The sequence below is a fragment of the Leguminivora glycinivorella genome, chromosome 11 (genome assembly GCF_023078275.1).
Source record: "Leguminivora glycinivorella isolate SPB_JAAS2020 chromosome 11, LegGlyc_1.1, whole genome shotgun sequence".
In the NCBI taxonomy this organism is placed as follows: Eukaryota; Metazoa; Arthropoda; class Insecta; order Lepidoptera; family Tortricidae; genus Leguminivora; species Leguminivora glycinivorella.
This window is the reverse complement of record NC_062981.1, coordinates 2,095,170-2,110,092: the sequence shown is the minus strand read 5'-3', so window position 1 is coordinate 2,110,092 and position 14,923 is coordinate 2,095,170. Positions and strand designations below refer to the sequence as shown.

Below are 14,923 nucleotides of genomic sequence, written 5' to 3'. Positions count from 1 at the left end.
GCGTTAGTGATGTGCATTAAACTTAAATACCGATTCGGTTTCAAACCGGATCTTACCCATGTTATTGCTTTATAATCCACAATGCTGCCAACATAACTATTGGATTGAATGTCATTCACTCGTACGTCTTTTGTCTTTGATTTTCAGTTCATTCACTCATTACATCACAGCATTTTGTTAATTTTGTTTCATTCATTCGCAGAGGTAACCTAGAACCGGCGGTCCATCACGTTTTGCGATCCCAGTGAGAAACTTCGAGAAGTAAAGGTTTGCACCCTTTATTTAAACGTTATATTCGCATTTATATCACTTCAAAATGTTGCGATTACCTCGAGTTGTTCGCCATTCCATCTCTTTAAACAAATGTCACCAAAACGCCAGATTTTATGCCAAAGATGTGAGATTCGGTGCTGATGTAAGAGCCCTCATGCTGCAAGGTGTGGATGTCCTAGCCGACGCCGTTGCAGTCACAATGGGCCCGAAAGGCCGAAACGTCATTTTGGAACAATCGTGGGGCTCTCCGAAAATAACCAAAGACGGCGTGACAGTTGCTAAGGGAGTAGAACTGAAAGACAAATTCCAGAACATCGGCGCAAAACTAGTGCAGAACGTAGCCAATAACACCAACGAGGAGGCCGGCGATGGTACCACGACCGCCACAGTACTCGCGCGCGCGATCGCGAAGGAGGGCTTCGAAAAAATCTCAAAGGGTGCGAATCCTATTGAGATCAGGCGCGGCGTGATGCTGGCGGTCGACGCGGTCAAGGACAAGCTGAAGTCGATGTCGAAGCCGGTGACCACTCCCGAGGAGATCGCGCAGGTCGCGACCATCTCCGCCAACGGCGACACCGCCATCGGCCAGCTCATCTCCGACGCCATGAAGCGCGTCGGCAAGGACGGAGTCATCACCGTCAAGGACGGCAAGACCCTCACTGACGAACTCGAAGTCATTGAAGGTATGAAATTCGACAGAGGATACATTTCACCATATTTCATCAACTCTTCCAAGGGGGCTAAAGTTGAGTTCCAGGATGCTCTAGTCTTGTTCTCTGAGAAGAAAATCAGCAATGTGCAGACAATCATCCCCGCCCTGGAACTGGCTAACCAGCAGAGGAAGCCTCTGGTCATTGTTGCTGAAGATGTTGATGGTGAGGCGCTGTCAACTTTGGTTGTGAACAGACTGAAGATTGGCCTGCAGGTAGCAGCTGTCAAAGCTCCCGGTTTCGGAGACAACCGCAAGGCTACCCTCAGTGACATGGCCATTGCTGCTGGTGGTGTTGTGTTCGGAGATGACGCCAATCTCATCAAGCTTGAAGATGTGCAGCTTTCAGACCTTGGACAGGTAGGTGAAGTCACTATTACTAAGGATGATACCCTTCTTCTGAAAGGAAAGGGCAAGAAATCTGACATTGACAGAAGGGCTGAGCAGATTCGTGACCAGATTGCTGAGACTACTTCAGAGTATGAGAAGGAGAAGCTGCAAGAGCGCCTGGCGCGCCTCGCCTCTGGCGTCGCTGTTCTCCATGTTGGAGGCTCCAGCGAGGTTGAGGTCAATGAGAAGAAGGACCGCGTCACTGACGCCCTCAACGCCACACGCGCGGCCGTCGAGGAGGGTATTGTTCCCGGAGGTGGATCTGCTCTCCTCAGGTGCATCCCTACCCTAGAGTCCCTCAAAACTGCCAACAGTGACCAGTCCACAGGAGTTGAAATTATCAAGAAGGCCCTAAGAATGCCATGCATGACCATTGCCCGCAATGCTGGCATTGATGGATCTGTAGTTGTTGCCAAAGTTGAGGACTTGGGACCTGAATTCGGATATGATGCGCTCAACAATGAATATGTTAACATGATTGAAAAGGGAATCATTGACCCCACCAAGGTTGTAAGAACAGCCCTCACTGATGCCAGTGGAGTAGCATCCCTATTGACCACAGCCGAGGCAGTCATCTGCGACATCCCCACTGAGAAGGAACCCAACCCGATGGCTGGTATGGGAGGCATGGGCGGCATGGGAGGTATGGGAGGCATGATGTAAACCGCCTTTACAATTTAACCAATGCATTTATTGTGTAAAAGGACTTAATAGTGCATCACCCTTGTTAAGGTATTGAAATATCGTAGTCTGAATGTTATACAAATGTGAAGTGAAATTGAATGAATATTTTTTTTTATGAGAGTCTGATTGTGTTACAAATGTAGAAAGACAATTTTCTGTCTTTAGATTTATTTAGTTTTAATTTTAGCTTGAGAACTTGAGCGGTGTTATTTTTAATAAAAAATAATGTTATCAAAAATGTTATTGATTTGTTTTATTCCTTATTTTTGCCTGTTTTAATAAGTGTCACAATAAGGTTGAGTTCCCAGGTTTCTTATTAGAATGGAACCAATGGCAACAAATACAGTCTGAACAAATCGCACCTTTAGTCCGTTTTCACATTATCCGATCCGATATCGGATGTCGGAAGGATTTCAATGGAAAAAATCCAAGATGGCACCTGTAATGTATAGGATATCGGTCCTACATCCGATATCGGATCGGATAATGTGAAAACGCACTTAGAATTGTACCGACCTAAAACTCATACAAGTTTTATGAACATTAGGTCGGTACAATTCTGAAGGTGCGAAATATTAATGAATATATGTCTTATATAGTAAATTAATATTTTTATTTAAGAAAAGAACATAACAGTTAATGCAAAAACCATAACAGTTAAACTAATTTTAGACCTTATGTCAATAGAATAACGATCAGTGGCTTGCTACCATACACGGAAGTATAACTCTACCATAAGTACCATAACCTGTTACTGCAGTTTCTACCAGCTAAAAGCGAAAGTGAACTTTGTCACTTGCAGAGATATCCAGTTATACTACTCAGTTATTATCTTATCGTAATATAATAATAATTACGAAGAATCTTGCCGAAAATTCTAAATAAAAATTATCGGGTTAGATAAATCCCTAATTAAATACCTAGTTGTGTAAAGTTATTGTTTTAGAATTCTAAAAAAAAAAGCGCCATCTATGCGAACAGAGTAGCGAGTCCCATATACGAAAGATGAAAATATAAATAAGTTTATTCCCATTCCAAGTAGATAAATCCACGGGCGAAGCTAAGTATTTATACAGACTGAAAAGTACCTATCGCGTGTTGCATAACATTTACAATACATACCCACGATATCTCTTATCAACGTTCATCGTTCACTTTTAAGTAGGGGGGATAACTTAGTAAGATAATTTGTGCCACATATATATGTGGCGTAGTATTCACGATATGGTACTGCGCCTACCTACATACAGTAATATCACGAAGTCATAAAAATAGCGATAATATGCGATAAAAAGTGATGTGTTAGAAAATAGCGTGCAGGAAGATATAAAGTAATTTTTGCACCGAATTAGATCACTCAATGTAGGGAGCAAATTTGCTAAAGTACCTCCTACCCGTAGAGCTAATATTAAGATTTCTAATTTTCTACTCTACTGATTATGTTATGATTAGCACGTGTATGCCGCAACCGTCGTTGGCGCCCGCGGGATAAACTACTCGTCCCTTTCTTATTAATACAGTTTTAAAAAGACTGGTATCCTTCACGGACGAGGTACTGTATGTCATATGATCATATCACTGCTCCTGTACTAAACTTATCTACCCCCAAAATTGAACATCGAGCGTAGCGAGTAGTCGAAAAAGTGGAACTGAAAACAAGTTCGTTATGAAGTTAAAAGTTAATTATTGTCAATTCGTGGGATAGTCAACATAAAGTATTTCTAAAGTTGTACTACTGAGCATTTAAACCAAATCAGATTCTTAAATATTTTTCCCCTCACTAGCTCGGAAACACGTGTTTTGTCCAGCGGGTAAAAACGCATTTTATCCACTAGTGGGTAAAGTAATTTGACCTTGAATAAAGTCAAATTAACTGTTTTAAAATTGATAAAAGTAGGTGAATCTAGTAATAATAGTTATTTGTTATACCTACAAGGGGGCAAAGTTGTATTTTAACGCCGAGTGTGGAATTGAAAAACGAGACTTCTCGTGTGTTAAAAAAACTCGCAAGTTCAGGATTATCCTTTCACTTGCTCGTTTCACTCGCTCACTTGTAACAAATAACTATAATTCCATTGTATGACTTTAACACCGACTCGGCTTGCAATAGCAGTGTGGGAAGGAGGAATACACGTTACATAATTTATTCAAATTGTTATTCAACGACATTTTCACATAAAAACTTCGTTGTTTAGTCTGTCGCATTGTTAAACTTACTATTAATACTTATTTAAGACTTGAAGTGCAAAACATTCGCTGCGCTTGGATTTTTTTAGTTTTTGCGTAGAGAGAGTTCGCATACGACAATGAGTAAGTATTGTTTCTTTGTAATTTTGATGAGCCATCAGCACGCACTTCTGTTGTATTGAATTAACATCTTCGTCAAATTTCATGAATTATTTCAATTATTTGTTTATGTTGGGTAAAAAGAAAATAAAGGCATCATAAAAATAAATGGCATTTATTAATTTGTCTCCTTAGATCTATTGATAACATTCAATAATACGTATTAAATACTTGTATCTTACATTGTTCTAAAAAGGTAAAAGTTTATAAAAATATCTGATCCTCGTCTGAATCCCCTGCGCCGTATATAAAATGTCTTCGAACAACATTGTCATCTGGTATTGCACTCTCGGTGGGGTTGTTCTTGCAAGGAGTTACTGGGTACCTGACAGGACCCAGCCATCTCCTCCCAAGACCATAGTTCCTTGGCAGCGCTACGTTTTTCGACGAAGAACTCTTCACAGACTTGTCTAAACTATCCACAGACGACTGGATGGATGGTAATGAGTTTTTCATGTGGTTATCTAAGTCTAAATTGACATCGGCGGGTATACTCATGCTTAGCGGTCTTCGCTTCGGTCTACCGTTCGGTATTTGGCCTCTCCATGTATTGAACTTCGTGCCTCTTTTCTGGGGAGTACTTTCTTGAGAAGAGTAATTTCCTATGTCGGATTCTTCGTACACTTTTATCTCAGAGAAACATTTTTGTAGGTTACTTTTTATGGGTGTATTTTGTCGGCTCGCCTTGTCCTGCATTCTACTTATTACTTTTTCTTTCGTCAGTTTTATTAAAGCGTAAATTGTCTTTAATGCTTCTTCGTTAAGTAATTCGTCGTCTGTTATGTCTCCATCCAGAGCAACCGTGCTGTTAACTATTTCTGCTTTACTAACTCTTGGTTTTTCCGACATACCCGTAATATCAAACTTGCAGTCCATTGTGGAATTCTTCTTCGAGTTTTGTAGAACAATCAGTTCTACAACTTTCGGTGCCGATTGTAGCATTGCTAATGCTTTGTCGTACTTTACGTTTAGTAAAGTTTGTCCGTTAACCGATATAATTTGGTCTCCCGGTAGAAGTTTCCTACATAAATCAGCTGGGCCACCAGAAGTGATAGATTTGATGTAAACATTGCCATCAGAGCCCTCAGCCACTTGCAATCCCAAGGCGTTCATTTCATCCCTTTCTAGAGAAGCTGTTACAAAAATTCTTTCACCTTGAACACATTCCATATTATCTAGTTTTTCGAATAGAGAAGTGTTCATGCAAGAATCGTTAGCTGCATTGTAGTTGAATGCATCGGGATAAACCTTAGGGGATTCAAGTACGTAAGCTGTTGCTGTGTGCGTCAGTTCTTGATGGTACTGTCTCTCTGGCAACAGCTTCATACTATTCACATTGCAGTGTTGCCTCAGTTCCAAGTCATCAGAGTCACTCTGAGTGGTCGTTACATCGCAATCTGCTCTTACGAGACTTTCTGGTCTGCGATTTGGTTTGTCTACAACAGACTTCATTCCATTGAATACTCGCGTGCCCATTTTGACTCCTCGTCTTCTTGGCAAGCTGCTTTCGGAAGAAGAGAATCCATCATTGGATGTGTTTCCCTGGTTCGAGCAATTTGTTAAATTCTCTTCACTGGGTTGAGGAGAGAGTATCCTCCTCAATAATTCTTCTGTGTTAGGTTTCGCGTTTTCCTTATCTTGAGTTTTCTTTTCTCCAAAAATATCTACTCTAAACCTACGCTTAACTGGTCTCCTGGTTCGTAATTGGTTTCTTACAGCTAAGTTATAACTGTCTTCGTAATTACTGCATTCGGCTTTCTTGGGAGTACCATCCTTATTCAAAGGGCAGCTCAGTTCATCTGATAAATAATTGATGAAGTCCTCTTTTGCATACAGCTTTAAATATAACCTGTGATGCAATGATGCTAACCAGAATGTAAAGTAACTTTTATTGTCAGTCATTTTTAGTTTGTATTTGACGCCGATTTTTGATAGGCCTGAGTGTGAGTTGGGCATTATGTACAGACTCTTTTTGTTGTAATAGAATGTGTGTATATGATGCCAAGGCAGGCTTTGAAGAACTATGCGGTTTGGTGTTCCTGATTCGTCAGACATGTGGCTGCTTCTAGAATAAAGCGTCACGCCTCTTGGTCCAATAGAGAGCCACACATCGCGACAAAATCCATCCCTTGTCGCCCATATTGCTGAGTAAAAATGCGCACCATAGTCTCTAAATGTCTGTGCCAGTGTTATGAAGTTTATAATTGCTTTGTTTCGGTCCAATCCTCGTCTAGATTCATGCGCCCTTTTCATCTTCAACTTAACATCAGCCATGTCATTAGTAATGACAGTTTCTGGTAGATAATGTTCCAGTAAAAAGTAATCTGCCGACCCATGTTCTCTATAGGAGAACTCTCCAAACTCTATGTGTAAAGCATACCCTGCTAATAATATGAGATTCTGCATCACAGATGTTAATTGCCCCTCCACAGTTGCTCTTCTCAATTGTAAATATACTCTGTGTCTCCATTCCCCGCCTTGAATGTTCCTAGCTATGTTTGTGGGTAAAAAGAATTTTATCCTCAAGAAAACTGTTAAGGCAATTTCTTCGTCAACGAACTTCTTCTTATTACCAGTCTTATGCCAAGCTTCTGGGGCAATCTTCTTAATTTTATAGTCATCAGGTAGGAAGACAAAGTCGCCACCTATGAGGATGGCAATCCCAAGCATGAAATTATGCTCATACTTCTCACTGTGCACCAGTGCTTCAAAGAGTTGCCCCGCTGTTACTATGTTAGGATCACATAGGACCTCTACCTTTTGTCCATTAAGAAGAACTACAGTTATAACCCTTTTCTCTGAGATTCCTGAGAGAGTCAAATCCACACGTTTGGCAGGTTGAGAGGCCCGAACAATGAATTCTGGCCCCACACATCCATCTTTCCCTTTACTAACTCCTTCTGCTTTGTATAATCTTGAAGCAGCTCTTTGAACAGGTTTTCCTCTCCTAAAATTTGTTGGTTGTTTTCTAATACCTTTGTCCGCAGCAACCGAAGATAAAGATACTGCATTATTAGAGATATTTGGTTGTTCTAATGAGCTTTTTCCTATTTCTAAAGTGGAATGAGCTTTAGACAGACCACCCATTCTCGCATTATCAAATAATTGGAAGATTGAGTTTCTATTGTGCTTGGATACTCTGCAGCTCGGGAAGGGATCCCTTTCATCAGGGGATTTAATGAGATCAATGTAGCTACGTGGACGGATACTAACTTTCAAATCGGTGTTTGTACTAGCTTCATGGGTTTTAGAATATCTAGATTTAGCGTCTATGGAATGTGCTTTTTCTCGGCTGTCTATGATTGGGCTCAGGCCTATGGAAGCGGCTGAACAGGAGCTACGGCCTGAGTCTTCGTCACAGCTTCGAAGCATGGCTGTAATAAAAAAAAATATTATAGTAACAGACATAGACATTCTTCCTCATAGACATTTCTTTAGTAATAGAGTGGTAAAAGCTTGGAATCAGCTCCCGGAGGATGTAATATCGGCCCAAAGTGTAAACGAATTCAAGAATAAGTTAGACAAGCACAGTGCTAATTCCACATAACACCTGAAACCTCTACCGACAACTGGATACAGGCTTTATCAGTTACTACAACTGCCTGCCTGCTTTACAAATAATAATAATAATAATAATCTAAGAAAAGAAATAAATAAAGGATAAATAATTATTGAAATATTCTTTCAAACAATTATTTTAAAAACACGGTCATTAACAGCCTACAATAACAGTCAAATAACGTAAACACATGTTAAATAGACCTTGCCGATCATTACTGCCCCCACCTAGGCATAATGGATGAGAGATTTCCATAAATGGTCATTATCACATAGACGTCTAATATTCAAGTTCCTCAAGTCACAAACTTCTTGTAGGGAAAGTACGTGAGAAATTCTTAATGAACTTGCCTTTAATTGTTAACCCAATAAAAATGACTAATAAGCTAAAAATGAGAACAGTAGATGAATAACAAATATTTCAAAACATACCTATCACGGACAATAACTTACTTGATTTTTTAAATATTTCTAACGCCGATGATTCATTGTTCCTTCAAAACTTCACATGTTCTTTACGGTAATTGCGGTAGCTGTTTCCTTTCACTTTCATTATCTTTAAAATTAATCATTTCACATAAACATCGAAAAGTTGTCGGTTTAGTTTGATTTTGTTGATTAAGCGAATTACAAAGCGTTCAACACTTGTCGCATGCACTTGCTCGACTCGCTAGGTGGTGCTTTGCTTTGCTTTGCATGCGTGCGAAATGAAATGGCATTCAATAGTACAATGGGAAAGAACGAGAAAGAATAACTGTTGAATTTTGAACCTGTTTTGAATTTATTTTAAAGAAATACTACGTTCTCAGATGTATAATATTATAAAACATATATTAGAATTTTGTATGTGTATTTAATTTTAGATTTATATTATTAAAAAGATTTTTTTTTATATTTGAAAGTGTCATAATGATAATGCAGTATCTAAACGCAATTGTCGGATAGGGTTACCAGCTATTTGGTTTTTCTGACAATTGGTGGTAATTTGCAAATTTGTAATTTGGCAGAAATCAAAGCTATATTTAGCATTGTATTGGAGTTAACTACGTGTTTTTGTTTTGAATCTCACAAATTTGTCATAGTATTTATGTTCAGTTCAAAATATATTCAACTTTGATATTTTACAACTTGTCAAAAATAAAATTATTCGTAGTATAACAGTATTTTCTAAGTTTCGTGTAGCAACTTTAGTATCCAGCTGTCATGATGTGTTCATCGATGATGTATTTGTATTACTGCAATTCCTGAAAATTAATTGAAATTTGTACATAAAGGCGTGTAATTTCAAAAAGAAGCTGTAGTAAATATGGCTACGTTAATTCAGTCTTATGAGCAACAGTACTCAGTGCTAACTGCAGACATAACATCCAAAATCGGACGACTGAAGTTAGGCCACGAAGGTATGTTTTGAAAATATTGTGTGAAATTGCATTGTAATTATGTGGGACTGTGTATAATTTCCAGAGTTTGACTGTACTGATTGTCTTCCAGATAATCGCGATCAGTTGACACGAGAAATTCAAGCCAATTTCGAGGAAGCTAATGATCTTGTGAGTATAAATAGAATTGTATGTTTTTATCTCTTTATGCATTTTACTTTCACGCTGTCTCATGATTTGTGGCCGATAACCTACTTAGGGTATAAATAAACAGGTTTATAGTCATTGCACAAAATGTCCTTGCATTTAGCCTCCAACAACGTGAACTAAAATATAGTGTCTCATAATGAATTTGGAATTTATTGACATATATTATTATTCGACATCATTAGTCATAACCTACTTTTAAATAAATTAGCAATGTATGGCATAAATGGTTCCGCACATAAATTGCTTGCATCATTCTTGTCTGACCGTCAACAAGTAGTTAAGATGCCACTAAATGGCCAGAGGCATGTTTCAGAGACTGGCTACATTAATTTAGGCATTCCTCAAGGGTCGGCGGCCGGAAATACGCTATTTTTATTGTTTGTGAATGACTTACCCTCTGCCATCACAAATGGACTCTCAGTGTTATTTGCAGACGACACCACTGTAGTTGTTAAGGCAAAAACACACGCGCAGTTGGCCGAGGGAATAAATGAAGCTTGTGACCAATTACAGACATGGTTTTCATCAAATGGCCTACTGTTAAACATAACAAAATCCAATGTCATGATGTTCTCGGGCCGCAACACCACGGTACCGCCATGTATCAGTAGCTGCCCAATGCCGTTATGTAACGAAGTAAAGTTTCTGGGTTTTGTACTTGACTCGAATCTGAATTGGAAGTGCCATGTCGATCAGCTTTGTAATAGGTTGAGTAGTTCTATATTTGCGTTGAAAAAACTACAACCTTTGATATCAAGGAAGTCGCTTAAAAACGTCTATTTTTCACACTTTCACTCCTTGATGTCATACGGTACACTGATTTGGGGAAATTCAACAGGTGCCAAGAGAGTATTGATTCTCCAAAAACGTGCCATCCGTTTACTGGCTGGGGTTGAACAAAGGTGCCACTGCAAAGAACTCTTTAAAAAGTATTCCATAATGACGCACTTTTCCCTATACATATTTCAAGTTTTGATGTTCGTAAGAAGAAACTTGTCTACGTTCAAACGTGTCGAAGTTATAGGCAAACAGATAAGATCGACGGGAAGACTGCGAACAGTGCCGCGTCGCATGGCACTTTCATGCAAGAATCCACGAGTGATAGGCCCTACCTATTACGAACACCTACCCGCCGAATTAAGAACTGAAATCTCTGACGAAGCATTTGAACTTCAACTGAGGAACTTTTTATTGAAAAATCCATTATATTCGGTAGATGAATATATGGAATTAAAATTGTAATAATTTAATTGACATTTTGAACTATTATTATTACCAATTGCTCATAATTTCATTTTAATATGACGATCATTATGAGATACCTAACTATTAGACTTTTAATCTGACTTGTGCTTTATTATTTATTTAGTTTTTAATGACGGTGGTTTTGAAAACCACATTTACAAATTGTTAACTTAATAATTTCTATTGTTTTTGAGTATTATTGACGTTATATTATTGTATCTTTGCATGCCAAATTATTATAATTGACGATCATAATGTAAATTCATATAGGTTAACGTAGAATAATTTATACTGTAATTTACCATTATGAAATAAATAAACTAAACTAAACTAAACTATTACTTTTATAATGATTTACACTACAAAATTTTTCCCGTTCACTCAAAATGTGTATATGTTTTGGATGTTCCTTAAGCAAAAAGGTTTTACATTAGGATTTACGAGTACATTAAATCGTTTACAGCTTGAGCAGTTGGAGTTGGAGTCTCGTGGTAGCGCCGGGTCGCGTGTCGCCGCATATCGGGCAGAGCTGCAGCGCGTACGCGATGAGTACCGCTCAGTCACCAACAATGCTGGAGGATGTGAGTATATAATGTTTCCGATATCTCTTTCTTTTTGCTTAAAATTTGCACCCACGTGCCAGGGTTTGGAGACCCTTGGTCTACTAGTTCCAGACCACTGGTTTAAAGTTGACGAAGCTGCTGCTCAACTAACAATTTTTGCTAATATTTGCAGACACCGATGCAGAAGAGAACTTTGACGACTGGACGTCAAACGACCAGCGACAGAAGCTTCTAGACAATACAGAGAGGCTAGAAAGGACAGGCAAGACTCTCACTGAAGGCTACAGGGTGGTCTTAGAAACGGAGCAGATTGGGGCCGCTGTGCTGCAGGATTTGAGTTTGCAGAGGGAGACTATAGAAAGATCTAGAGGAAGGGTAAGTTCATTTTTTTATAACTACTATTATATCTTAAGATTCTTAGGTTAGACTACCATGAAACTTATCATAACATTGTGAAGTAACTAGTTAAGATGCCAAACACTGTGCTGCAGTTAAGGAAACCCGCGGTAATCACTTACTAGCACTCATACTTATTTAGCAACATAGGGACATTGACATTACAATAGTGATATAACGACAGCAACGGCGCAAACAACAACTTAGCTAGACAACTTATCCAGGATTCGCACTTTCTTTGACTTTTGACAAAAATTGAGCAAAGAAAAGCATAAAATATTTTCCTACACTTTTTTTTTAGCCAGGCAACACAGAGCAAAGGACGTTGCGAGGCAATTGACTCGCGCGGCAGACGTGACTCGTCCGACCCACTTGCCTCGGCCGAGGCAAGTTTAGATTGGACGTTTGCCTCGTGCCGTGCCGCACTCTGTATGGGTCCGGCTAATTACTTTTTTTATTTCCAGCTCCGTGAAACCGACGAGCAACTAAACCGCTCCTCCCGCCTGATGAACTCTATGATCATGAGGGCGCTGCAAGACCGCTTCGTTCTCGTCATGGTGTTCCTCGTACTCGGCGTGCTCTTGTGTATCAGCCTTTACTTCTACGTTACGTAACACTGTCGATAAAGCTTCATCTTTCATAGAATATGTGTGGTCAAAAATCGTGAGGGTTAAATGGTTGTATAGAACAGAAAAAATAGGTCGAAATTATTGAATAGCCGCGTTCAGACAGAGCGAAGCACGACATAAGGCGAACGTGCTATGTAGACATGCCTCGGCCGAGGCAATGTTTTGCTCGGCCGGCATTGGATGTTTACCGCGCAATGTCTCGAGACGTGCCTCGCTGTGTAGACCTGGCTAATAAGATGGCTAAGAATCCGGTGAAGCCTTGTTAATTGTTCGTGCTAACACTTAGATTTGATGCGCGTAAAAACTATATCGAAAAACTCGTATTTTTCAATTTTATGGCTGAAAAAGAAAATACGCATTATCTCATCTTCGAAAATGCGAAATTTCATTGTGTAACTGTTAGTGATATTTTAGTTCCTTTCAAATATCAAATATGTATATTCTTCTCTTCGCTTTATTTATTAATGGATTGTATAGTAATAGACATAAATTATGTCGATATAATATCGATCATATAACTATATTAGTTTTAATCTATGAGCTGTAAAGGCGTTGTATATAAAAGATGTATTTTAAAAGACATGCACTTATTTTCTTGATCTCTAATTTAATCATTGATAGATAAAGTAACACTATAAAATGCTACTATTATTTTTGGCACATTTAACTATAACATATTATAACTAAATGAAATAATAATTATGTTCTTATCCAGTGATCATGAGTAAGTTATTAAGTATGAAAAAGTTTACATTTGCAAATAAGTCCTCTGCCTTCCTTACAATACGTTCTGTTTAGAATATATTAATAAAGATACTGGTGTATAACGAAAATAATATTGTATTAATATTTGACTCGATTGATCAATAGGTATACACAGAGCGAGGCAATTCTTCGCGCGGCAACGTAGTCCCGTCCGAGAAAGATTGCTTAGCCGAGCAAAACGCGTGCACTGCCTCGGGCGAGGCACGTCTACCTAGCACCATAGCTGGGCACCGTTAATCAAATAGTTAACTTCGTTAATCGCTAATCCGTTACTAAAAAAGTTAACTTCGTTAATCGTTAAAGCGATACATTTCGACAAATTTAACGTAAGTTAAAGTTAATCGTTAATCCGTTAACACGTGAAAATAAATAAACTTTTCTTTAAATATTTAGTTGCATCAGTATCCACTATAACGTATTATATTTCTGTAAAAGGCAGAAGTACAGCTAGCCTATTGAACTCTAGGCTGCACGTGGAAGGCAGTGATCGCCTGAGCTACTGCCAAGAGCTGTATCAGGAGAGATGCTGGCGGTGACGGGACTGTTTTGGCACTTTGGGCGGTAGAGGCTAGGGAAGCGAATGTGGTCGTAAATAGGCTCGAATTTGCTGCCCTATCACTACAACAGTCGCCATGGTAAAGCTTAGGATTCACCGAATCAAAGTTAGTAAAAGCAAATCCACGTGAAGAATACTTTTTTAGGTAATATTTCGGACTTTTAGCAATCGATATCGGTAAAACCTAGGATTTACCGGTAAATCATAGGATTTGCCGTACTTCGGGCTTTTATAGTAGCGTTCAGAACGTGTTTTTCGCAGCGCAGATGGCGCCTGTGCCCTACTAGATTAACGATTAACGGACTCGGAGAAATTTAACGGAAGTTAACGAGTCCGTTAACATTTTTTCAAGTTAACTTAAAAGTTAATCCGTTAATCGAAATGTTAACTTCGTTAATTAACGATTAACGGATTAACGAGTTAATGCCCAGCTATGCCTAGCACGTTTGCCTCGCGACCTGCCACGCTCTGTGTGGACCCGGCTAATGTTTCAGGTTATAAAAAACTAAACTTTACACCACTTTATATTGAAAGGGTTAACAAAAGTCATCATTGCTGAACATTTTGTTTTTAATTTTAACTATAGTTTTATGTAAGACTGTCAATAGATAAAGAAATGTGAGTGTGCACGGGATAAGTCCCACTTTGTCGATTGCTATAAAGCCGCCTTGTCAGTTTATCCATAAAAAGATTCAAGTAAATCTCGCCTTAATGGTAACCGACAAAGTGGGACTTTTACTAAACACACCCACAAATGTAGATTGGTCTTGATATTATTATAAGTGCGTTATGTTATTATAATCATGTGAAATGAAATAACAGTGAAAAAGCTTTTAAACCAATCAGTGTTTTTATTTGTTCCAACCTAACTTTATTGATTGATCGTAAACTAGAACTTTCCTTTGCTAATCCGCGAATAGATAACGTGCAAGTCAATCAGTGCTAACCTGTTATAATTACTTGCGTATTTTTTACATGCAATTAACAGGTTAGCACTGATTGACTTGCACGTTATCTATTCGCGGATTAGCAAAGGAAAGTTCTAGTTTACGATTAACATGGATTTCCGCAAAGTAACGCCTGATTCCATCGATTATTTTATTGATTGATTTATTTAGAAATAAAACACAGCATTATAATATGTACAGTGTTTATTACCATAAAGTAATCTAAAATAAACTATTTCACACTATATAATAAATAATACAGACAGTCAAATT

At 38.6% G+C, this 14,923-nt stretch overlaps 3 protein-coding genes across 4 annotated transcripts; 2 read left to right on the top strand and 1 right to left on the bottom strand.

The window, feature by feature from the left end:
* The first annotated feature begins 183 nt into the window (after positions 1–183).
* LOC125230818 (heat shock protein 60A-like) lies at positions 184–2,299 on the top strand. The gene has a single exon (XM_048136044.1). The coding sequence runs from the start codon at positions 317–319 to the stop codon at positions 2,033–2,035; it is 1,719 nt and encodes a 572-aa protein (XP_047992001.1). The 5' UTR covers positions 184–316; the 3' UTR covers positions 2,036–2,299.
* Positions 2,300–4,501: 2,202 nt separating this feature from the next.
* On the bottom strand, positions 4,502–8,691 carry LOC125231250 (tyrosine-protein phosphatase non-receptor type 13-like). Of its 2 annotated transcripts, none has more exons than XM_048136641.1 (2): positions 8,393–8,691; positions 4,502–7,776 (listed from the first exon to the last, which is right to left on the bottom strand). In XM_048136641.1, the coding sequence occupies exon 2, from the start codon at positions 7,772–7,774 to the stop codon at positions 4,607–4,609; it is 3,168 nt and encodes a 1,055-aa protein (XP_047992598.1). In that variant the 5' UTR covers positions 7,775–7,776; positions 8,393–8,691; the 3' UTR covers positions 4,502–4,606. The 2 variants fall into 2 exon arrangements, with proteins under 2 accessions (XP_047992598.1, XP_047992597.1); XM_048136640.1 differs by having other exon boundaries at positions 8,414–8,690.
* A 450-nt stretch (positions 8,692–9,141) lies between these two features.
* On the top strand, positions 9,142–13,358 carry LOC125231408 (vesicle transport through interaction with t-SNAREs homolog 1A). The gene is made up of 5 exons (XM_048136854.1): positions 9,142–9,360; positions 9,452–9,510; positions 11,258–11,375; positions 11,530–11,732; positions 12,218–13,358. Exons 1-5 carry the CDS (start codon positions 9,267–9,269, stop codon positions 12,365–12,367), a joined length of 624 nt encoding a protein of 207 aa, XP_047992811.1. The 5' UTR covers positions 9,142–9,266; the 3' UTR covers positions 12,368–13,358.
* The last annotated feature ends 1,565 nt before the right edge of the window (positions 13,359–14,923 follow it).